The sequence below is a fragment of the Miniopterus natalensis genome, chromosome 10, assembly GCF_054644295.1.
Source record: "Miniopterus natalensis isolate mMinNat1 chromosome 10, mMinNat1.hap1, whole genome shotgun sequence".
NCBI classification, from domain to species: Eukaryota; Metazoa; Chordata; class Mammalia; order Chiroptera; family Miniopteridae; genus Miniopterus; species Miniopterus natalensis.
The window spans coordinates 44,108,472-44,133,267 of record NC_142090.1 but is presented as its reverse complement, the minus strand read 5'-3'; the positions used below and the strand labels follow the sequence as shown (position 1 = coordinate 44,133,267).

General features: G+C 35.6%; 2 protein-coding genes across 4 annotated transcripts in view; one reads left to right on the top strand and one right to left on the bottom strand.

The window, feature by feature from the left end:
- Positions 1-21,180, top strand: part of RINT1 (RAD50 interactor 1) — a 29,796-nt gene extending 8,616 nt beyond the window's left edge. For both annotated transcript variants that reach the window (XM_016204758.2, XM_087821099.1), the window contains 12 exons: positions 55-296; positions 4,435-4,608; positions 4,705-4,854; positions 5,387-5,543; positions 7,380-7,490; positions 7,585-7,810; positions 8,523-8,660; positions 11,246-11,445; positions 18,144-18,358; positions 19,144-19,324; positions 19,400-19,518; positions 20,605-21,180. In XM_016204758.2, the coding sequence (XP_016060244.2) occupies positions 55-296; positions 4,435-4,608; positions 4,705-4,854; positions 5,387-5,543; positions 7,380-7,490; positions 7,585-7,810; positions 8,523-8,660; positions 11,246-11,445; positions 18,144-18,358; positions 19,144-19,324; positions 19,400-19,518; positions 20,605-20,797 (2,106 nt within the window). In that variant the 3' untranslated portion in view covers positions 20,798-21,180. The remainder of the gene's footprint in view (positions 1-54; positions 297-4,434; positions 4,609-4,704; positions 4,855-5,386; positions 5,544-7,379; positions 7,491-7,584; positions 7,811-8,522; positions 8,661-11,245; positions 11,446-18,143; positions 18,359-19,143; positions 19,325-19,399; positions 19,519-20,604) is intronic.
- The window catches only part of EFCAB10 (EF-hand calcium binding domain 10), a 36,492-nt gene that overhangs the window by 4,990 nt on the left and 6,706 nt on the right, over positions 1-24,796 (bottom strand). Inside the window, exons 2-4 of one of the 2 annotated variants that reach the window (XM_016204761.2) lie at positions 22,474-22,638; positions 22,288-22,375; positions 20,905-20,982 (exon numbers count right to left, since the gene is read on the bottom strand). In XM_016204761.2, the coding sequence (XP_016060247.1) occupies positions 20,946-20,982; positions 22,288-22,375; positions 22,474-22,638 (290 nt within the window). In that variant the 3' untranslated portion in view covers positions 20,905-20,945. Of the gene's footprint in view, positions 1-20,904; positions 20,983-22,287; positions 22,376-22,473; positions 22,639-24,796 lie in introns of those variants that run through there. The other variant, XM_087821100.1, reaches the window with a different exon arrangement.

The following is a 24,796-nucleotide window of genomic DNA, read 5'->3' as shown; positions in this document are numbered from 1 at the left end:
GTTATATAAATTTTATCTGACTGCTGCTGGTTTCTTTGGTTTTGGTATGATCAGGTACTTACAATTTCATCAGAAATCCCTAAAAGAATTCAGAATGCCTTAAAAAATGCAGAAGAATCAAAGCAATGTCTTAACCAGTTTCTGGAGCAAGAGACTCATCTCTTCAGTTCCATTAATAAACATTTGCTGACCGCACAGCCCTGGATGGAAGATCTTGGGGCCATGATTAACCAAATTGAAGAGATTGAACGGCATCTCGCTTACCTTAAATGGATTTCACAAATTGAAGAACTAAGGTAAAATGGGTTTCTTTGTTTCATAATTATTATTTTCCTTTGAAGCTCTGACTTAGAGATTGCATGCATGCCTTTAAATAACTGAGTTAATTAAAGATTATAATAATGTAATTTTACCAGTTGTTAGGAAAGTAGCATTATGATAATGATTCTTTTCCTTTATTATGAATGAACATAAACTTTTCCAAGAGCTTAATTTGCATTTAAAAGAAAGTAATCTAAGTAAAAATTTTAAGTCCTATAGTTGTATTTGAACACATGATAAAAACAACTTTTTATAATGCCAGGTTAATAAAATATCCCCTCACTGTGGTAATATTCCTCTTTACTTTTGCTTTTTAGAGATGGTCACTTAATGAACTAGATTACTTTCACTATAATTTGAATTTTTTTCAGTGGGAATCATCTTACAAGAGCTACAAGTGTTCTTAGATGAGTAACATAGTGGGGAGGGAAAAAGAAGTACTTTTTGGATTGAATACATATCACTGGTGGTTGATTGTAAGTGTCAGTATTACCTTTTAAACAAGCTAAATTAACATTTCTGCCTACACTGGCAGATTATTTGGTTTCATGATATCGTCTTCCAGCCCCTCTAAACTGTACCATTTCACCCTTGCGTTGTCTTCCCTCAAAGTTGTCAGCAACCATTAATGTCTGGAGACTAGGGGAGAAAAGTCATCCAAGAGTCTTTTTTTTTCATACAAGAGTCTTGATGTTCCATTTTATATGTATCATAGTTTACATATTTTATGTTATTTCTTCCAAAGAGTAATATAGTATCACTTTGTCCTGCATATGTTTCCTGAAATTTTAAAGAATTTTACCTATCAGTACAATATGAAAATCTTTGTTTTGCATACATGTTTTACCTTTACAGAAAATGTGATATGCCTAAGATTGTATTACTATTGATTCCAGAAATTTACTTAGCTTTTTAGAGTATCTCCTTCTTGTTTAGATACATTATTTGCAGTGAGGGAATATTAAACCTTGCTTTAGTTTACTTCTTTTTTCCTTGCCCTTCTGAAAAAAAAAACCTATCAGAGGTAATATTAATAACCTTACTAAGTTATTATAATAATAGCCTTATTAAGTAAAAAACTTGTAGTAGCTGAAACAATAGATTAATTAAAATAGGACCATGGTTATGGGTAGCCTTTTTGTGGTATAGAAATTGTTTAAAAGAAAATATCCCCATGGAATTATATTAGAAATAGGAGTCAAATGCATAATCAAGTAGAGCACAGTTACTTCTTTTTTAATAACATACTCTTTCCTATAGGTCTTTTGTGATACATCTCTATTTCTAGCTTTCTTTCGGGCTCCTCAGACTTTCCTTATCTCCTAATTTCTCTTTAATGACCTTAATGTAGAGCTTTTTTTTTTTTTTTTAAGTAGTTTCTTCTTTCTAGAACTAGCATCTTTATATTAACCCTGTTTCTTGAATACTACAGTGCAACAGAATCACTGTGAATGAACCTTATAACCTTGGCTTTCCCTATGCTCTGAATGTCATTCATGCTTCAGTGTTGTGTGGAGATCTATTTCATGTTGGTACTCCTGTATTCTGTGTTTACTTGTACATTTTAAAGTCTTTTGTAACATTTGTATACTTCTTAAACATGGTAGTCTTCCTTTTAAGGTAATGCAGCTCTTAGTTTGTATTTATATGTCTTTGAAGTGGGAGATCAGTGAGATTTGCCATAATGCACAGGGAAGAACCTTATACAGGAGCAGTCAGTTGTGCATGCTAACCATCAGAACAAGCCCCCAAGAGGAACTACTGGAGTCTTAATAGCAGAAATGGTGGATTTGTTGATACCTGATGGGACAAGAAGAATGTTTTCAATTCTGAGAATATAAAAGACAAAATCTGTTGGAAATCTGTTTTTGTTTTTAAAACATACATTGTATTTTATTTTATTTTAAAATATATCTTTATTGATTTCAGAGAGAGGAAAGGAGAGGGAGAGAGATAGAAACATCTGTGATGAGAGTCATTGATTGGCTGCCTCCTGCACGCCCCCAACTGGGGATCGAGCCTGCAAACGGCGCATGTGCCTTGACTGGGAATCAAACCCTGATCACCTGGATCCTAGGTCGACGCTCAACCACTGAGCCATGCCCGGCTGGGCTCTGTTGGAAATCTTAATAAAAATTGTTAGTAAGGGAGAAGAAAGAAGAGTGAGAGAATGAGTGTAGGGGATGGCCCAAAGGACTGACAGAATACAACAAATATGAGCTTTGTATTTTTGTTGAGCCTGAAACAGTGACAGTGGAAAACAAAAACAGCTTGTGGAGAAAGGAGAGGAAAACTACTATTCATAGTGGAGCTGGCAGTGTGGGCTACACCTTTCTGTTTGTAAGAAGGGTGCTGTGCCTACCCCAGGAACATGACTGAAGCAGCACGCCCAACCAGGATGACAGTCCTAGCACATTCATCATCTTCCAGCACAGTGGCCAAGCGTCCAGGTAGAATGCACATAGGCTGCCCAGAGGTGGAGAACTTACTTCAGGCTTCCTGCAGGGGTGACCCTGAACTGAGATTCATTATTGAAAAGGTTACATTTTGTTCCTTATTCTTAGATGGCTTAAGGTATGGAATATATTATTTTTATCCAAAGAATAACATTTTATTCTTTTTAAAATAAAATGTTTTGCTTTATAGAGTCCAAGTGGTAGCTCATGGGCTGAATTTGTCCTAAAGATATGTTGAATTTGGCTTGTTTTAAAGAATTTGAATAACTGATTTGATTTTACATGAAAATCTTTTTTATTTAATCCTCATCCAGGATATGTTTGTGTGTGTGTATGTGTTTTAAGTTGATTTTAGGGAAAGAGGAAGGGGGAGAGAGAGGAAGGGGGAAGAAAGAAAAAGAAAGAAAGAAAGAAAGAGAGAGAGAGAGAGAGAGAGAGAGAGAAGGAAGGAAGGAAGGAAGGAAGGAAGGAAGGAAGGAAGGAAGGAAGGAAGGAAGGAAGGAAGGAAGAAAGAAAGGGAGAGAGAGAAAGAAAGGGAGAGAGAGAGAGAGAAAGAAAGAAAAAAAGAGAGAGAGAAACATCAATTGGTTGCCTCCCACACATGCCCCTACTGGGGACTGAACCTACAACCTAGGTACGTGCCCTGATCAGGAATCAAACCCACAACCTTTTTTGGTGTATAGGACGACACTCCTACCAACTGAGCCACCTGGTGGGAGCTTACATGAAAATCTTATTTTCCTTCCTCTCTAGAAAAATTTTAAGATTTGGCCACATTAGACCCATACTTTAGTGTGACAACAATTGACTGGAGCCTTAGGATGCTCTACTCCCCACTGGCTTTACTTTTTTTTTTTTATCCTCAGGGGAGGATATTTTTTCCATTGCTTTTCAGAGAGCGTGGCAGAGAAAGAGAGGGAAAAAAATATCGATGTGTGAGAGGCACATTGATTGGTTGCCTCCTGCATGCACCCCGACCAGGGCCAGGGATCAAGCCTGCAACTGAGGTACATGCCCTTGACTGGAATCGAACCCGAGACCCTTCAGTTCAAGGGCTGATGCTCTAACCACTGAGCGAAACCGGCGAGGGCCCACTTTGCTCTTTTAAATTTACTTTCCCTGTTAGGCCTTTGTAGGCATTTGAGTTTGCAACCCTTGTTGTAGAGCTTACCTTAAATTTTATCAGGAACTTTGCTAACAGTAACTTGAAAGGCCTGGTCTCTAAGGTGCCTATAATCAAGTTCCCTATAATCAAGTTCAGCTGGGCCAAGTAGGTAAAAATGGAAGACTACCATATTTGACCCTCCCAGATGCCACCCACATTCTTCCCTTGGATTAAGATACTAAAGACTTCTGTAAAAGGCAGATTTATCAGAAATGAGCAGTGCCTGAGGGAATGTGACCCAGGACAAATCTCTTGTGTTGGGAGGAGTGGGAAGGAAGAGGTGTAGGAAGGTGGGCTGCCATTCTTAGAAGGCTGCTGAATTTGAAGACTTCAGACTCCCAGAGACGTGAGTATCAGGTTAAAAAGCCACTTCAGTGTGGTGCTTCTTTCTTCCTTGGATTAATTTTATGTAAAACAGGAGGGAGAAGTAGTTTTTCTGCATTTGGAATTATTCTGAACTGTCTTTAAAGTTTGCTTTGCCTCGTTTTGCAGTGATAACATTCAGCAATATCTGATGACCAATAATGTCCCTGAAGCAGCCTCTACTCTGGTGTCTATGGCAGAACTTGACATCAAGCTTAAGGAATCATCTTGTACTCATCTTCTTGGTTTCATGAGAGCCACTGTTAAATTCTGGCATAAAATTCTCAAGGACAGGCTTACAAGGTAGGGAATTTACTCATTTTATGGTAATTGCTTTCAAATAGGTATTTGGTGATCATTGTATTTTACTGAAATACGTGTGTTACTTCTCTGTTACAGTGATTTTGAGGAAATTTTAGCACAGCTTCATTGGCCATTCATCGCACCCCCTCAGTCTCAAACTGTTGGCTTAAGTCGACCAGCCAGTGCTCCTGAGATATATAGTAACCTGGAGACACTATTTTGTCAGCTTCTGAAACTACAAACCTCGTATCTTTGTTGGAGTTAAAACTTACTAAAATTTATTTTTTTTATGGTAGATTTGTGGCTAGAGTGTAAAACTTTTGAAAGTGGACAAGCCAGGTGGTAGTACTGGTTTGGACGTGATCTGTATATGCTCATGGAGTGGTGGGTTGTTATCTTTCATAGTGAACTGCAAATGGGTGGGAGGGCGAGGGTCAGCCTGAAATACATGACTGACCCAAGTTTGACTCACACAATCTCTAGGGACAATAGAAAAAATGGGCAATTGGGAGGAAACCTATTAACTTAGTGTTAATTTAATAAAATGATCACTTGGATGTGTTTTCTTACTATTTTTTATTTTAGGAAAGACAGATTAATTCTAATAATATTTTTCATGTACTTTTTTACTAAGAATGTATAGGTAGATTACATATTATTAGTATTATAATTTTTACTTAGTATTTTATATCTCTGATGGAAAAATGTATGTGTGTGTATATACATTCATACGTATGTGTGTGCTTTTGATTCTTTTTCCTTGACTTGACTATGTCAGAGATGAATTACTAACTGAGCCAGAACAACTTCCAGAAAAATACTCTCTTCCTGCATCCTCTTCTGTCATCCTTCCCATCCAGATTATGCTGAGTCCCCTTCAGAAGCGGTTCAGGTATCACTTCAGAGGGAACCGACAGACTAATGTTATAAGCAAGGTGTGCTTTGCCAACTTTTGTCCTTGGCTTTTATTAATAGCAAATGCTAAGAGTTTCTATACTTCTCCTGGTTTAAGTTAAAATCTGATTCTATTCACATTTCTGTTTTTTCTCTAAAGAGGTAAATTCCTGTTCTGTCACTGCCCTTTATAGATATATTTTGGGACTTGTATTGATATATTGTAGGAATCATCTCACTCGTTATCACATCATCTAACTAGTTTCTCAAACTTTCCCTTGGGTGTGCTCTAGCATTTGCTGTGGCACTTTTTACAACTGGGTCCACATGTAAATTGCTCCTTTGGGTTTACAAAGAGAAGTGAAAGTCAAAAGATAGTAGAGTATTAGCTCTTGAAAAGAGGTGCTGCTGCTAAAATGATTCGTAACTGTGCAAGAGAGTATGGGGATAAATGATGGCAATGGCTTGAAGAAATTATCACCAACATTTTAGTTGAGGAACTACACCCATGTATATTGGGCATATTGGTGAAATTTTTCTTTAATTTGACCTGAAAAAAGTCATAGGCATTTGTTTTCAATGAAATTTGATTTGAATTTGTTGACAATTATCAACTTGTGTGTTGCTAAAGGGTGGATACTACCTTGTTTATACTTGTGTTTTGCATTAAATGTTACTAAATACCAGATTACCCCAGGTTTTGTATGTACCATATATAAATGAGTTTAAAGGCTTTATAGAATTTTTAAGGAATCAAGGGGTAGGCAATTAAGTTTTCAAAGGAAGGAGTAGAGTGGGAGTGGATTTCTGGTTCTTAAGTTCAGCTTGGTCTTTAGTACTTCATGGGTTTCTTCCTCTTTTAGATGGGGTGTTGGTGGAAAGAAGAGTAGAACGAATTAGTAAGTAGTGAGACAAAGCAGTAAGCCTAAAGCTGTAGAGAGGTAGTAATAATTTGAGTTAAGAAATTGTGAGTTATGTTGGCTGCTTTTTTTGTTGTTAATTCTTACCTGAGGATATTTTTTTCCATTGATTTTTTTTTTAGAGAGTGGAAGGGAAGGGGGAGGAGAGAGAAACACTGATGTGAGAGACACACACCGATTGGTGGCCTCTCTCATGGGCCCCAACTGAGGCCTGCTAACCAGATATGTGCCCTTGACTGGGAATCAAACCCTCCACCCGTCTGGGCACAGGCCCGAAGCTCTAACCATTGAGCCACTGGCCAGGGCTGTTGCCTGCTTTTTAAAGTGTGGTTCTAGTGGTCCTAGTACTCTGACATCAAGCCTAAACTATGCAGCTCCTGAGATAAGAGATTGCCTTTTACTCATTTTTGTATTTCTGACATCTAGCACAAAACAGGGATTTACTATTTATTAAATGTTGAATCCCTGTCTAGCAAAACTTGGCAGGTTTATGTAATCATCTCTAGGTACAATTTAAAATGCTACATACTTACATTTCCTTTTCTATAAGAATACTTGTTTTAAGGCATGGACAATTTTTTGGTAATTTACCTTTTGAAAAGAAAAAGCAGAAGAAAATAATGTTTAAAAAGAAACAATTTAAAGGTCATCAGTTCTTTGTAACACTCATCATTTTATATATTTGTAAATGCTAGGTTTTAAATATACATGGCATTGTAAATTTAGGAGTTTATTGACATAAGCCACATTATTGGAATTTGTTGGGAGTACATTACGAAACATTTGATTTAAGCTTTCCAGGAGTTAAAAGTTCAGAGTAGAAATTGTGCTCTTACATATAGGAATTTTCAACTACTTTTTCTAAGTGTTGTGTTTATACAATGAAATGGAGCCATTTAACTGTAACTTTTAGTTGGAATGACTAAAGAAGTCAAACTATTTTATCTCCTTCTTTAGCCTGAATGGTACTTGACTCAGGTGCTTATGTGGATTGGGAACCACACAGAGTTTCTGGAGGAGAAGATTCAGCCGATATTAGACAAAGTATCCTCTTCAGTAAATGCAAGGGTAAGAGACTCAGTCCTAAGTATTCCAGTGTTAGAGTGTCCATGAATAACTTGTCATGTATATTACCTTATGCTTCCTTATGTATTTCTTTTAGCTTGAATTTTCTCGGGGCCTTATGATGCTGGTTCTGGAGAAGTTGGCAGCTGATATTCCTTGTCTGCTCTATGATGACAATCTCTTCTGTCATTTGGTGGATGAGGTGCTATTGTTTGAAAGGGAGCTACATAGTGTTCATGGCTATCCTGGCACTTTTGCAAACTGTATGCATATTCTGTCAGAGGAAACTTGTTTTCAGAGGTGGTTGACTGTGGAGAGAAAATGTAAGTGTTCATGTGGCGATAGGGTGGGGAAAGATGTCTTTTTGTGCATATTAATTTTTGGTGTTTTTCCCATATAAGCATTTCTTGGTCAGGGTTTACCAAGTTCCCTTCAGAGGTCATTTTCTTTCCTTCTCATCAAATAATAGTTTTTCCTGTAATTGTACTCTATGTGTTTCTACAGTGTAATAGTAAAGCCAGTATATATATAGTTAACTGTTTTATAGATTTTTACATACAGTAATTCTGCTCTTGGTAGAAGCATTTTGATTGTAGCTTATCTAGTCAGTATATCTATACTTTGAAGATTTGGGGTAGGGTTGGCGGGAAGAAGTATGTTGTTTAACCTTAAAATAAAGCATGTTGCCTGGCCGGTGTGGCTCAGTGGTTGAGCATCAACCTATGATCCAGGAGATCAAGGTTCAATTCTCAGTTAGCGCACATGCCCAGGTTGTGGACTCGATCCTAGTGGGGCAGTGCAGGAGGGAGCCAATGACTCTCTCATCATTGATGTTTCTCTCTCTCTCTCCCTCTCCCTTTCTTGCTCTGAAATCAATAAAGATATTTAAAAAAAAAATAGAGGATGCTAAATACAGTGCAAGTAGTAAGAGACTGTGGATTTATTATAGAAAAGTCATCATTCCTAAAAAATTATGAACTGAAAAATTAGAAATGACTGTAATTACTTGACATAATCCTTTCTTTGCATTATCAGTTGCTCTTCAAAAAATGGACTCAATGCTTTCATCAGAAGCTGCCTGGATATCCCAATATAAGGATATCACTGATGTGGATGAGATGAAAGTTCCAGACTGTGCAGAAACTTTTATGACACTACTCTTAGTTATAACTGGTAAGTATAAGTCTTTTAAGATAAAACTTGTCTTAAAAGTACTGACTCTTCCCATGGTACTTTTTCAAGTAGTTCAACAAAATTAATATTACATAGTAGTTATTGTAAGATCTTCAAATTCAGTTTCTATTTTGGCAGAACTCTAGCATAATATCCTAGGTTTCAGATTTTTAATAATTTAAGTAAGATCTTAAAGACTGGTAAATGTGAGGGGGAAATTCTTGAACTGTTACATAAAAACAAATGAGAATTTGATTTTATTACCTGAATTGCCTTACCATATACCTTACCAGTTTGTCTCTTCAGTAAATGGTGATTGACCAAAATTTTATTTATTTATTTATTTTTAAATATATCTTTATTGATTTCAGAGAGAGGAAAGGAGAGGGAGAGACAGAAACATCAATGATGAGAGAGTCCTTGATCGAGCCTGCAACCCGGGCATGTGCCCTGACCGGGAATTGAACCCTGATTGCCTGGATCCTAGGTCATTGCTCAACCGCTGAGCCATGCCCGGCTGGGCAACCAAAATTTTAAATATTTCTTTTATTTTGATTTGTCAAAGATTGTGGAAGAGTAAAGTAAAGTAACTTTAGGAATTGGAGTAATAATAGCAACTCTTCTAATAGTGCAAGAATATTCTGGCCAGAGGATAGCCTAGCAGCCTGTAGCACTGGTTGGTCTGTAGCCATCTACATTGCCCTACTGCGGGCCCTCTTGTTCTCCAGGTGCCACTGAACCCTCATTACCACCATCCTCTTCTGTCTTGTCCATTTCTTGGGCCTGTGTAACCTGAAGAAGTGTTATTCCAGCCTAGTCAGTAAATAATCCCATATCCTTAAGAAAAATATGAAGCCCGGCCGGGCGTGGCTCAGCGGTTGAGTGTCAACCTAGGATCCAGGTGATCTGGGTTCGATTTCCGGTCAGGGCACATGCCCAGGTTGTCGGCTCGATCAATGACTCTCTCGTCATTGATGTTTCTATCTCTCTCTCTCCCTCTCCTTTCCTCTCTCTGAAGTCAATAAAGATATATTTAAAAAAAATATATGAAAAACACAAAAATTTTTGAAAAATTCATGTCTTCTAAAAAAACTTTTTATTAGGGAAATCTTTTTTTTAAAGGACAATTTAAAAAATATATATATATATCTTTATTGTTTTCAGAGAGCGGAAGGGAGAGGGAGAGAGAGAGATAGAAACATCAATGAAGAGAGTGTCATTGATTGGCTGCCTCCTGCACACCCCCCACTGGGGATGGAGCCTGCAACTCGGGCATGTGTCCTGACTGGGAATTGAACCTAGATCTCCTGGATCATGGTTGATGCTCAGCCATTGAGCCAGGTCAGCCAGGCTTAAAGAGAAATTTTTTTAAAAATATTTTTTTATTGATTTTAGAAAGAAAGTAGGGGAGAAAGAGAGAAATATTAGCATGAATTATCTTGCCATTTAGTTTGTGTCTATTTAAAATTTTTGTCAATCACCATTTACTGATTTGTTGTTTCACTTATTTTTACATTCATTGGTTGATCCTTGTATGTGCCATGACCAGGGATCAAACCTGTAACCTCGGCATATTGGGACGACACTCTCTAAACAACTGAGCTACCCAGCCAGGGCCGAGGAAAACTTTCAAACATACACAAAAGTAGCATAATATAATCAACCCTCAGGTATCTGTTACTACGATTTTTAAAAATTATCAATTTTTAAAAATATATATATCTTTATTGATTTCAGAGAGAGGAAGGGATAGGGAGAGAGCGAGATAGAAACACCGATGAGTCATTGATCGGCTGCCTCTTGTACGCCCCCCACTGGGGATGGAGCCCACAACCCGGGCATGTGTCCTGATGGGAATTGAACTTAGATCTCCTGGATCATAGGTCGATGCTCAACCTCTGAGCCACTCCCAGCTGGGCCTTACTTTTCTATTATATATTTTTCTCCCCAACTTCTTTTCCTGGAGTATTTTACACGTTCTTATTGATTTTAGAGAGAGAAAGGGAGACTGATAGAGCGATAGAAACATTGATGAGGAAGAGAGACATTGATTGGCTGTCTCCTGCACGCTCTCCACCGGAGATAGAGCCCACAACCCGGGCATGTACCCTGACCAGAAATCTAACTGGGGACCTCTTGGTTCATGAGTTAATGCTCAAACACCCGCTGGGCTCCTGGAGTATTTTAAAGAACACTTTAGACATCTTACCATTTCACCTGTAAATTCTTAAGCAGGTATCTATTTTAACCTATCCTAGTTCCTCCTTCCTTTGGAAAATATGTCATTTATTTGTTGAAGAAATGGAGTGGTTTTTGTATATAATTATATCATATGCCTTTTTAAAAAATTGAGGCATGATTTATATACAGTGAAATACATAGATTTTACGTATACAGTCCAGTGAGTTTTGACAAGTACATATATTTGTGAAACCCACATCCTTAGAAAGTTTAGAAATAGATCCATACTTGAATGGCCAATTGATTTTTGACAAAGGCACCAAAGCATGTCAGTAGGGAAAACCTATAACTATATCATATAAACTACCAAAAACCTTCATATGTCTGGTTAACTTTCTCCACAGACAGGTATAAAAATCTTCCCACAGCTTCCAGAAAGCTGCAGTTCCTGGAGTTACAGAAGGACTTAGTAGATGATTTTAGGATACGATTGACTCAGGTGATGAAAGAAGAGACTAGAGCTTCCCTTGGCTTTCGATACTGTGCAATTCTTAATGCCGTGAACTATATCTCAACAGTACTAGCAGACTGGGCTGACAATGTTGTAAGTTAATGTGCTTTTATATTAAATAATACATTAGTAGTATAAACACTTTACCTTTTGAAATGTTGACTCTATAGCAAGCAAAAAATACACATTAGGCAGAATAACAATTAGGCCAAACTTAAAAGTTGTGATTAAAGTACATATTTTTCTCAGTCAACTCTCAAATGATTAAATAATCTTGATATTTTAATCATTGGAAAAGAGCCAACATTTCATGAAATAGTTTTTTATAGAATGAACCTTTTTTCTCTTTAGACTTTATATTTGGGAAATATTTGTATGGTAATTACCATCTCAGAAAAAGATTGAATAATGTCAAAATCAATAAAATACAGCACTTTAAGGAAAACAGTAACACTTGATACCTCTTGAATGCCTCAAAATGTGACAAATATGAAAAATTCTCAAAAATAGAAACTTTTATGACTTTTAATTATTTCATACATTAAAATTATTTAATGTTTTGTTCATTTTCAAACATATACAAGAGTAAATAGAATAATAAAATGAATCTGCATATAACTATCACCCAGCTTCTTTTACCAGTTTTTTTTCATTTAAACCTCTCCTCTACCCCCCATATTTGATTATTTTGAAATGAATCTCAGACATATTTCTTGGTATATATTTCAGTATATATCTCTAAAAGATAAGAACTCCTTTTTAAAAAAAATATAACATCAATACTATTATCACATACAAAAAATTAACTAATTATAGTATTGGGAGGTATGTTTTAAATAAATATAAATATCAAACTTGGGTCCAGTTAACAAGTACTATAAGGCCTTTTACCTCCAAGAATTTTACTTATCTTTCTTTTCTCCATGTAGATTCCATGTGTTGAGAGACTTGGTCTGCCTAAATATGTTTATTAATTGGCAATTTATTTTTACTTTTTTTTCCCCCCTTGGGACCTTGTCCCCAGGGTGACCTTTCCTCCCCTAGCATATCACTGGTAGTACAGTTTGGACCCCCGACCTTTCCTCCCTAGTGATAATATCTAGGCCTCAGTTGTATTTCAGCTCCAGGCCCAGAAAAGCAACAAAACCAGACCAGCATCCCCATGACTGACCACAGGACCAGCTGCATTGGATAATGACTCCCTGCCCTGGCACCGACCAATCCTATTTTTACTTTTCTTATTAATCCAAGGAATATGTTGGCTGTCAGGGCTTTGTTAACCAGATTTTCCAATATGTACTTCCAGAAACTTAATTAGTCTTTATAACTTTACATAGATTAATGCCTATAACTGTTTTAGATATGAAAATGATCTCAGAGGGCTTCCAGGAACTCCTTCCTGGACAGGGTATCCTTGGGTTAGGAATCACTGTTCTAAGATCATTTGTGTGGGTACAAAATCAGCTTGGGTTTTCACCAGCTTATCCCATGAAATAGGTTTCATGACAGGAAGCATTAACAGAGAATTAAGATGATCATAAAACAGTAAAATATACATTAAATGGTAAAAAAAAACTAAAATGAGGATAATGAATATTATATAATTATATCATGAAATGAAAATAGACAGGAAAGTAAAATGAAAAACAGTATACTCACACATTTGTGTTATAGGGATCCCAGAAGTAGAAGAAAAAGAGAAAGGAACAGAAACTTTAAAGAAATAATGGCTGAAAACTTTCCTAACCTCAAAAAGGAAACAGACATCCTGGTCCAGGAAGCACAGAGAGTTGCAAATGAGATGAATTCAAAGATGCCCACACTAAGACATATTATAATTAAAATGGCAAAAGTTAAAGAGACAGTCTTGAAGGAAGCAAGAGGAAAAAACAATGAAACCTTATAAGGCTGTGAGCTGATTTTCCAGCAGCAACTTTCTAGACCAGAAGAGAGTGGCAGGATACCTTTAAAGTGCTGAAAGAAAAGAACCTACAACCTTGAATAATTTACCCAGCAAGGTTATTATTTAGAATTTAAAAGATAAAGAGTTTCCCGGTCAAACAACAACTAAAGGAGTTCATCACCATTACCAGCTTTACAAGAAATATTAAAGGGTCGTCTTTGAGCAGAAAAGGAAAGGCCATAACCAGAAATACGAAAATATGGGAAAGGAAGAAACATCTCACAGTAAAGCCAAATATTTAATAAATACAGCATATCAGATACATGAAAAGGTACTACAAAGGTCAAAAGAAAAAAGTATCAAACTTAAACTATAATGAGTAGTTAGGAGATACACAACACAAAAAGATCTATAACATAACATCAATAACGTAAAGCATGGAAGGGGGAGTAAAAATTGTCCTTATAGAATATATTCGAACTTAAATTCCTGGCAGATTAAAGAAGACTGCTATAGATATACATATGTAAACCTAATTGTAACCACAAACCAAAAACCTACAAATATACAAAGAAGAAAGAGAAAGGAACCCAAACAAAAAACTAAAGAAAAACAGCAAACCACAAGGGAAGACATCAAGAGAAAAAAGGAACAGAGAACTACAAAACAACCAAAAACCAATGAACAAAATGGCAATACTTATCAACACTTACTCTAAATGTAAATGGATTAAATGCTCCAATAAAAAGACACAGGGTAGCTGAGTGGATTTGAAAACATGACTCATCTTACAAGAGACTCACTTCAAATTGAAAGACGCATGTAGATTGAAAGTGAAGGGATAGAAAAAGATAGTCCAAGTAAATAGAAATGAAAAGAAAGCTGTGGTAGGAATACTCATATCAGACAAAATAGACTTTAAAAACAAAAAATGTTTTAAAAACACAAGAAAATAATATAATTAATCCAAGAAGAGGGCATAACAATTGTAAATATCTATACAGCCAGCATAGGAGCACGTAACTGTATAAAGCAATTGTTAATGGACATAAAGGGAGAAATCCAGAGTACTATTTCACATCAATGGATAGATCATCCAGACTGAAAATTAATGAGGAAATAATGGCCTTAAAGGTCACATTAGACCTGATTGACTTAATAGATACAGAACATTTCATCCAAAAACTGCGGAATACACATTTTTTTTCAAGTGCACATGGAACATTTTTTAACATAGACCACATGTTAGGCCACAAAACAAATCTTAATAAATTCAAGAAGACTGAAATCATATCAAGCATCTTTTTTCCACCACAGTGGTATGAAACTAGAAATCAACTACAGGAAGAAAACTGGAAAAACACAAATACATGGAGACTAAATAACATGCTACTAAATAACTAATGGATCAAAAAGGAAATCAAACAAGAAAAAATAAATAAATGAAAGGAGAAAATGAATAAATAAAGTTGTTTATGCTTGGGAAAAAAGGACAATCGGGGGATATGTTTCAAGTTTTAGCCAAAAACTAAAGAGAACTAAAATAATATCTGTGTGCAGCTTTTCAGTAAGGTGGGGAAAAATAATTTTAACTAAAGACTTAAAAGTACCACTTTAAAAATGTAATAGGTAGGGGATTGAAAAATCAGTTAAATAATTAGATTAACTGAGGATTGGTGACAAGTTCACAGTATACTAAGGGAAATGTAATTTTTAAGTGTGCCCACATGAATCACAAAGATGGACAAGGTAAATTAATTTAAGATTTCTGTACATTGTCAAATCTTAATGCAAAATAAAAGCAGAAATGACATATAGTCAAACACAGACACTTAAAAATATTTAATACTTGCATTAGGGAGGAAGTCTAGAAAACATGACAAGAATGTATCTTAAATTATGAATTTATGACAAAAATTATAGAATACTGCTAATGTATTATATAATTTATTGTATACAGAAGAAAAATTATGATGTACTGCTAAAACAGACAAAAAATGTATTCCTTTACTGTGAAATAAAAAAAAGGTTTTACCTTAAATACAGAGTAATAAGCCAAAATAAATAGGAAACAAAAATAAATACACTTATAACAGATATAAACAAAATAAAAATCTGATAAACACAATTATAATTTATTTTAGGCTAGACTCTGGCTGTAACAATAATTATTTGAAACCTTTTTCTACAAAAACGTTAGCTGAAATCTGTGTGTATATCATTCTGCTGAGCAAGGAAAATATTTCACAATTATTATTTCAAATAATTATTTCAAAATGAATACAGTGTAGAGTGTAATGATCAATGCATTTATCTTTATATAAAGTCACCTAATCAGAATACATTAACTCATTGTGTACTTTTATGTGCCATGTTCCTAATTTGAGTAAGTACTTTATTCACTCAGCCCCCACACTGCTCCATTTTTCTGCTTAGCTTTTCCTTTTTCTTTTTTTTAATATATCTTTATTAATTTCAGAGAGAGGAAGAGAGAGGTAGAAACATCAGTGATGACAGAGTCATTGATCAGCTGCCTCCTGCATGCCCAGGACTGGGAATCGAGCCTGCAACCCAGGCATATGCCCTGACTGGGAATCGAACCTCGATCTCCTGGATCCTAGGTCAATACTCAACCGCTGAGCCATGCCCAGCGGGGCTCTGCTTAGCTTTTTCAATAGTATGCAACAAATCATCATTCTTCATTCTTGTGCCAGATGATTTAAAAAGAAACTCATTCAGGGACAGATTTTTAGCTTCAATGAAATATTTGTGGAACATCACTAACTACTTTATTCAGTGCCATAGCCTTTAACAATGACAAATTGGCCATTATCCCTATCCTTAGAAAATTACCTGACACTGAAAATTTCTTTCTGATGCTGAATTAACTGTCCTTCTGTCAACAGAGAACCAAATTTTGGAGTTGACTCTTCAAATCACGAATGAATTCTGTGTCCTAGTATATTATGGTACAAATTATGTTTAACATAAAAAGTCCCTTAATCATCTTCATAGTTCTTCAGCCTCTGAATGCTTTAAATAAACATCACTAAAGCTCTTGTATGTACATACTTAGAAAAAGAAAAAGGAAAAGTGGACAAGAGTTCACCTTCCATTCATTTCAATTCTCTACTAATAGCTCTCTGTCCACTGCCAGGTTATGCCAAGCATGTTCAGCCATTCAGAATTAGGAAGTTTTCAGGGGTAGGTGACAGGAACCCGATTCATAGGGTTAAGTGGGAAGTGGGTGGAACGAGGAAATGAGGATTTTGTGTAACTCAGAGGATTAGGCATGGCTGCTCTCAAGTTGTTTTCTGGGTTTGTACTCAGACACGCTCTGGTAAGTGTGGGCATAGGTGGCTCCAGGCCCACATGGTCCATCAGCAATCTCGAAAGGACAGTGCTTCTTTCCTGATAGTTTCAGCAGAAATACCAAGGTGGCCGGCCTCTCACATATCCATCACTGAACAGTTACTAAGTGTGGCCATCCCCAGCCCCCTATTAATGGACATTAGGTTCTTTTGAATCTTTGTTAATATCCACAGCACTGTTTTCGTGCAGGGCAGAAAAAAATAATCCTAACTCTACCTAAAATACCACTGTACAAATGACATTTTAATGTTCTTAATTTTTATATCTGCTAGGTTTACTACAACTTTAAATGCATCTAGAAAAAAATAAGTACTTAAAGAAGTCTGGTAGCTACCAGGCAAATGCATATAAAAACCACAATGGTATACCACTTCATACAAACTAGGATGGCTATAAAAAAAAAGACTTAACAGTTATTGGCATGGATGTGGAGAAATTTGAATCCTCACAGTTGATGGGAAAATATGTGGTGCAGTTACTATGGAAAATAGTTAGGCAGCTTCTCAAATGGTTAAACATAGAATTAACTAACATAGGATCCAGCAATTCCAATCTTAGGTATATACCTCCTAAAAGAAGTAAAAACATATGTCCACACAAAAACCCGTACACAAATGTTCATCACAGCAGTATTCATAATAGATAAAAAGTGGAAACAATCCAAATGTCTATCAAAATGTGGTATATATGTATAATGGAATATTATTTAGCAATAAAAAGAAATAAAGTACTAATACATGTTACAGCATGAACAATGAAAACATACTCAGTGAAAGGAGCTAGTCACAAAGAACCACATATTGTATGATTCCATTTATATGCAATGTCCAGAATAGGCAAACCCATAGAGAGGAAGAGTGTGGAAGGGATGGAGGATGATGTCTAAGAGAGTGGGGTTTCTTTTCGGAGTAATGAAAATGTTCTAAAATTGGTTGTGGTAAGAGATACGCAACTCTGAATATAATAAAAGCCACTGAACTATATACTTTAAACAACTGAATTATATATGAACTGTTAAAGTATCTTTTAAAAAAATATATCTTTATTGATTTCAGAGAGAGGAAGGGAGAGGGGAGAGAGAAATAGAAACATCAATGATGAGTTATTGGCTGCCTCCTGCAGGCCCCCTACTAGGGATTGAGCCCCAACCCAGGCATGTGCCCTAATCAAGAACTGAACCAAGATCTCCTGGATCATAGGTCGATGCTCAACCACTGAGCCATGCCAGCTGGGCTCAAAAAAAGTATCTTTTTAAAAAATATATGTTTTTATTGATTTCAGAGAGAGGAAAGGAGAGGGAGAGAGAGAGAAAAACATCAATGATGTGAGAGTCATTCATCGGCTGCCTCCTGCACACCCCCTATTGGGGATTGAGCGTGCAAACCTGGACATGTGCCCTGACCAGGAGTTGAACCGTGACTTCCTGGGTCATGGATTGATGCTCAACCACTTAGCTACACCGGCTGGGCTAACAAAAAGTATCTTAATAAACGTGTTAATATATTTTTGCTTTCAGTTCTTTCTACAACTTCAACAGGCAGCATTGGAGGTCTTTGCAGAGAATAACACTCTCAGTAAACTGCAGCTGGGACAGCTAGCCTCTATGGAGAGCTCTGTCTTTGATGACATGATTAACCTGTTAGAGCGTTTAAAGCATGACATGTTGACCCGTCAAGTAGACCATGTTTTTAGAGAAGTTAAAGATGCTGCAAAATTGTATAGAAAAGAAAGGTAAGTCCTCTGTATTTTCTTATAAGTCAACTCTCAACTCCAGTTTGGTAAAAGTTAAAAGGTGATATATACAGTCTGATTTTCAAAGTATCTAAATAGCACAGAGTTAGGCCTTTTGCACACCAAACTCAGTTAACTGTTCCTATGTAAAATATATTCATTCTTAATCAGAATAAACTGACCATAATTTAACCTTCAGATGTGTCTTCAAATACAGAGAGCTGATATGGGTTGAATGGCCTAGCCTGTCACCCATTTTACTAAGTAAAGTGTTCCTGCAGTCCTCTGTGCATGCTTATAATTGTCCAGTTTATTCTCCTGCCGTAACTCCCTGTGCACACGTGTTACCTCCACCAGACTGAGCTCCTTGACAGCAGGCAATGCCTTTTTGTCCTAGCAGGGTCCCAATCAGTTTGGAATTGTTATTAGTCCCTGTTTTGCTGAAAATTAGAGCATAAAATTACCTGTTATCTTAAATTTATGTTTCACATTTTAACTGTCTTATAATTATTTCAGTAAGTCCTATTTGGGGATTTAAAATTGTAATCTGTCATCTTCATTAAATAAAGAGTATTTAATTGAGAGCTAAAGTATAAATAAAGGCATATTTATTTTCTGAGAGAGTTTTTAATGTTGGGATGTACATTTTTTCTTATCCAAAATGCCTTAGGACAGTGCTCTTCCTCCAATTTATAATTTGTTAAAGCTTTAAAAATACAAAGCGATGAAAACTTTTATGGTAAAATTTAATGTGCTACAGGCAGTGCTGTTTTTGTTTTTTCCAGGTGGTTGTCCTTGCCATCTCAGTCTGAGCAGGCAGTAATGTCCCTGTCCAGCTCGGCTTGCCCCTTACTCCTTACGTTACGAGACCGTTTACTTCAATTGGAACAGCAGCTTTGCTTCTCTTTATTTAAAATTTTCTGGCAAATGCTTGTAGAAAAGCTGGACATATACATCTACCAAGAAGTAAGTAAAGAGTAGACTGTATTTTGGGGCTGTGATGATAAAGGCAACTGTTATATGAATTATTCTTTGTTTCAGATCATTCTTGCTAATCACTTCAATGAAGGAGGAGCAGCTCAGCTGCAGTTTGATATGACTCGGAATCTTTTCCCTTTGTTCTCCCACTATTGCAAGAGACCAGAAAATTACTTTAAACAGTAAGCTCAGTATTTAACAATTGATTTTGATGTATCAAATCGTTAGAGGAGATTAATTCCTTTTTTAACAACTTTAGGGTTCCGGTGATGTTAAATGTATATAACATCAATTAAAAATTTTAAATATTCATTGAGTATCAGAATAATACAGGGTGGGGCAAAAGTAGGTTGTAGTTGTTCGTATGGAAAATAATACAATAATTTATAAATAATAATAATAAACTATATGTTTCATATACAACTGTAGACCTACTTTTATCCCACCCTTTATAAGATTTGACTAGTGACCCCAAAAAGTTCACCAGAACTGGATATAAATCATATGTTGGGCTTTGTTTTCTAGCATTTGGTTTAACGCTCCGATTTGCTTATTACTGGGTAAATAGAAAATGAAAGCAAGTGCAGTTCTGCCATAGTCAATATAAGAAATTAAAAATATGTTTAGTATCTAATAACAAGCCAGGCTTGAAAAAAAATTTTTGTTCTTAAACATTTGATATTAATTTTGGATCTAAGTATAACTGTAAATGTGTATAAGAATTCAGAAGTATTTTTAGAAATTATTGATGTAAAATTTAAATTGTTTATGGAGTGTTTCTGAGATTATAAAATATTCTTTTTAAATTTATAAAATGAAATAACTTTTGCTTGTTTCAGTAAGCTCGTTTTCTGTTTTTGTTGTTGTTTTGTATTAGTATTCTGCCTTTCTTCTGCTTTCACTTCATTCTACTGCTTTCACTTCATCCCTTAATATTCTCTTTTCTCATATCCTAATCTACCTAAAGTCTTAGCTACACTTAATAGAATGTTAATATCAAGTATTATATATTGGGAAGTAATGGGTACATACTGAAAACAGTGATGCTATTACCTTATAGTAATCTGATGAAATATAACGTCTGCATACATACATAGTCCTAATATGTTAAAAGAACCAAATAATAAATCCATACATAGTTTTTATTGAGGGTACATGGGGTAGCAGTGCAGGGAAGCTCTTTAGTTTCTCAAAATGAAATTGTTACAGAATAATGTGGATGATAAAGATAATGGAGATCTCATTTCCCTCCTGCTTTTTTTAAACAGTGTAAAAGAAGCCTGTATTATTTTGAATTTGAACATTGGTTCTGCCCTACTTCTGAAAGATGTCCTGCAGTCAACTTCTGGGCAACCTCCTGCCACAGCAGCATTAAATGAAGTTGGAATTTACAAACTGGCTCAACAAGATGTTGAGATTCTACTTAATTTGAGGACAAACTGGCCTAACACTGGGAAATAATGCATCTTTTTTGTTTTGGGCTTTTTTTTCTTTTTTTGAACAAAGAGGAAGCCAATTGGATTAAGTTAAATGATGAAGTTCCGAATTAATGAAACTGGATAACTGAAAACTTCATAGAATCATTTATTATCTTTGACTTACAGTGTTATTAATATGATGACCATATTTCCTGAGACCTTTTGTTCCTAGGAAAACAAAAACAGAAAATTCAGAAGCCATGAAAACTCAGAGTAATTCCATTTACAAATATAAATGCTGAATATGTCTATTGAATAAAATCCAAGTGCATAGATAATAAATTATAACCAACTTTAAATTTCCTATGTTAACTAAGGGAGACTGTTGTGGATAATCAAACACAGCAAATAAATTTTTAAAAATCACTTTAGAACACATATTTATAATTGAAGTTCCTGTATCTAGTTTGGAAATTCACTGTATTTCCTATAAGAAAACACATTAAGAGATGACTAAAATAGGATTGCTCTCATTTACCATAATGTCCTCCCATTTAAAATACTTCCTAGTTCTATTCCATATGACTGGGCAATATTTCAGGCCAGAGCACTGTGTTTCAATCTTCCCCAGGGTGAGGAATATAATTAAACAATGTTTGTTTAATATTTATGTAACTGATGAAATGAGAATCTTAAGCTTTCTAACTTTTCCTTGGCCTTGGCCTATGTTAATGATTTCTTGATGAATAAATCCTCAATGAGTAAAACTTAAACAAACTGAGTTAGACTAGTGTTTCTACAACTCCCACATTTTATTCCAATGAGCTTTTTTCTGACTTAGCATTTAGTTAGAACTTTTTATGCTGTAATACTTCAAATCTAAAATTGTCAGTCTGGCATGGCACCTATACTATTGATAAATATTATTTACTTTAATTTTGAGGAAATATTTTGAGAGAAATTCTATTACCCTACATTTTATACAGAGATTTTTCCAAATAATATATTGAACTCACAGCTTTTCTGTTAGTTATCCTAGCAAATTGGGGCTTTTCGACCTCATTTTTTGAGAATTGCTGGGGCTTCCCATTGAGAAAAGAATGAAGATGCCCCTGGAACTTCCTAACTCTAGTGTTTTCTCTCCCCTCTCCCAGGCTTAGGGGCTTTTCTGTCAGCCCTCCCTGTCCTCACTTGCTAGTCAGCTGAACATTTCTATCAAAAGGTAGGAACCTGGCCCTGGCTGGTATGGCTCAGTTGGTTGGGCATCGTCCCATGCACTGAAAGGTTGCTGGTTCAGTTCCCGGTCAGGACACATGCCCAGGTTGCAGGCTCAATCCCCGAGGGGGCACATAGGAAGCAGCAGACCAATGGTTTGCTCTCACATTGATGTTTCTCTCTCTCCCTCTCCCTCTTTCTCTAAAAATCAATTTAAGAAATCTTAAAAAGGTAGAAACCTGTTTTAAAAGGTATTTATTATACTTCAAAATCATGCCACATTCTTTAAATATTACTCATTAGAGAAAATGAACTTACACTTCATGCTTGAATTTATCCAAAGTTATTCCATGTCCATCATCTTTTAAAACTTCATCTGCAGTACATAGACCCAGGGTATCTAGGGCTGTAAAAGTCAAAATGAGAAGGAAAGTCTACAAAGTGAATTATTTTCAGCTAGAGAAAGTTATGGAATGACTGTGTGAATTTGTATTGGACACTGACCTTGTTTGTACTGCACAAATGATATGGTGCCTTTATTTGAGGAGTCCATCATCTCAAACATAGCCGCAATGTTAGTGTGATCCATAAAGAAAGGAAAAGCCACACCTGTTATTTTGGCAATTCTCAGTCGTTCCAATAGAGATATTAAGTACTCTCTTGGTTTATCTGTAAAAAAATAGTTCCAATTCTTTCTAATATGAAAATAAAATATGTCACAAGTGAATAAATCATTTAACAATTATTAAATACCTATGGTTCAAGGCACTGGGGATACAGACCTGGCTTGTGACAAAGGCAAGATATTGAAAACTTAATATTAATTACATATGAGTAATCTGTGCTCTACCACAGATGATTGAATAAAAAAGTCCAGAGACTAGGCCTGGGCATTTTTTTGAAAAAGCACTTGAGATGATTCTAATATGCAGACAGAGCTGAAAATCAAGAAAATTGAAAGAGCATGATGCACTGGCCTGTGTGGCTTGGGAGGTGAGCATCGACCCATGACTCAGGAGGTAGAGAGAGGTTCGATTCCAGGTCACAGCACATGCCCAGGTTGCCGGCTCGATCCTCAGTAGGGGGCGTGCAGGAGGCAGCCGATCAATGGCTCATTGATGTATCTCTCTCCCTCTTTGTCCCTTTAACTTTCTCTCTCTGAAATCAATAAAACATATTTTTTTTAAAAACAGCATGATGCAGGAAAGAAGGTAGCCGCTGAAAGAAGGGATAAAATAAAAATATTCTTAGATTAATATAGTCTTCCAATTAGGAAGCATAAATGTTCATTTCTGACAAAAGCAGTATTTTGGATAAACAGGCTCTCTCAAGAAATGTGAAAAATGAAAAATCAAGATCTACTTTACAGAAATAATGCAGGTCAGTTATGAAAAGAAGCTAAAAGAAGTTAAGGTGGACCAGCTTAGATGACAGATGCCACACCATATATATATGTACATATATATAAGCATATATGTATATATATGCACACATACATGTAGTTATAATTTTTTTTAAACTTACGTCATCATTGAAAATTTTATACACATGTAAAAACAGAAAAGTATAATGAATCCATCAACAACTTCAATTGTTACAATTTGTGGCCAGTCTTATTTCAATATAATCTCATCCAGTTCCCCTCTTCCTATATTATTTTGAAGTAAATCACAGCAATCATATTTCATTAGTAACTATTTGAGTGTATATCTCTAAAAGAAAATGCCTCTGTATTTTAATTGAGATATAATTGGCATATACTATGTTGATTTGTTACATTTATATATTGCAATATGATTGTCATTATAGCATTAGCTAACACCTGTATCACTTCAAATTGATTATTTCTTTTTTGTGGTGGGAATAATAAGGATATAGTCTCTTATTTTTTGTTTATAATATAGAATTGTCTATAATTTCTACACTGTGCATTGGATCTCCAGGACTTATCTAGTAGTTGCAAGTTTGTATCCTTAAACATCTCTCCTATTCTCCCACCCTCTACCATTCTAAGTGATATCTTACAGTATTTGTCTTTCTCTGACTTATCTTACTTAGCATAATGACCTCAAGGTTCATCCATGTTGTTGCAAGTGGCAGGATTTCCTTCTTTCTCATGGCTGAATAAATATTTAATCATAGGTATATATCACATTTTCTTTATTCCTCCACTGACAGACATTTAGTTTTTTCCATAACTTGGCTATGCTGCAATAAACATGGGAGTGCATGTATCTCTTCAATATCCTGTTTTTATTTCCTTTGGATACATACCTAGAAGTAGAATTGCTGGAGGATATGGTAGTTCTGTTTTAAATTTTTTGAGGAACCCCCATATTTTCCATAGTGGCTGAACAAATTTAGATTCCTACCAGCAGTTCCCTTTTCTCCACATTCTCACGAACACTTACCTTTGCCTTCTTGATAACAGCCATTCTAACAGGTGTAAGGTGATATCTCATTGTAGTTTTGATTTGCATTTCCCTGATAGTGATGTTAAGCATCTTTTCATGTACCTGTTGGCCATTTTGGATATCATCTTTGAAAAAATGTCTAGTTTTTCTGTCCATTTTTTAGTTGGATTGTTTGTTATTATTATTGAGTTGTATGAGTTCTTTATATGTTTTGGAATATTAACCCCTTATCTGACATATGGCTTGCAAGTATTTTCTCCTATATTCTATAGGTTACCTTTTAATTTTGTTGATTGTTTCTTTTGCGGTGCTTTTCAGTTTGACGTAGTTCCAGTTGGTGATTTTTGCTTTTGTTGTTTGTGCTTTTGTTGTGATATCCAAAAAACATTGCTAAGTCCAAGTCAGGGAGCTTC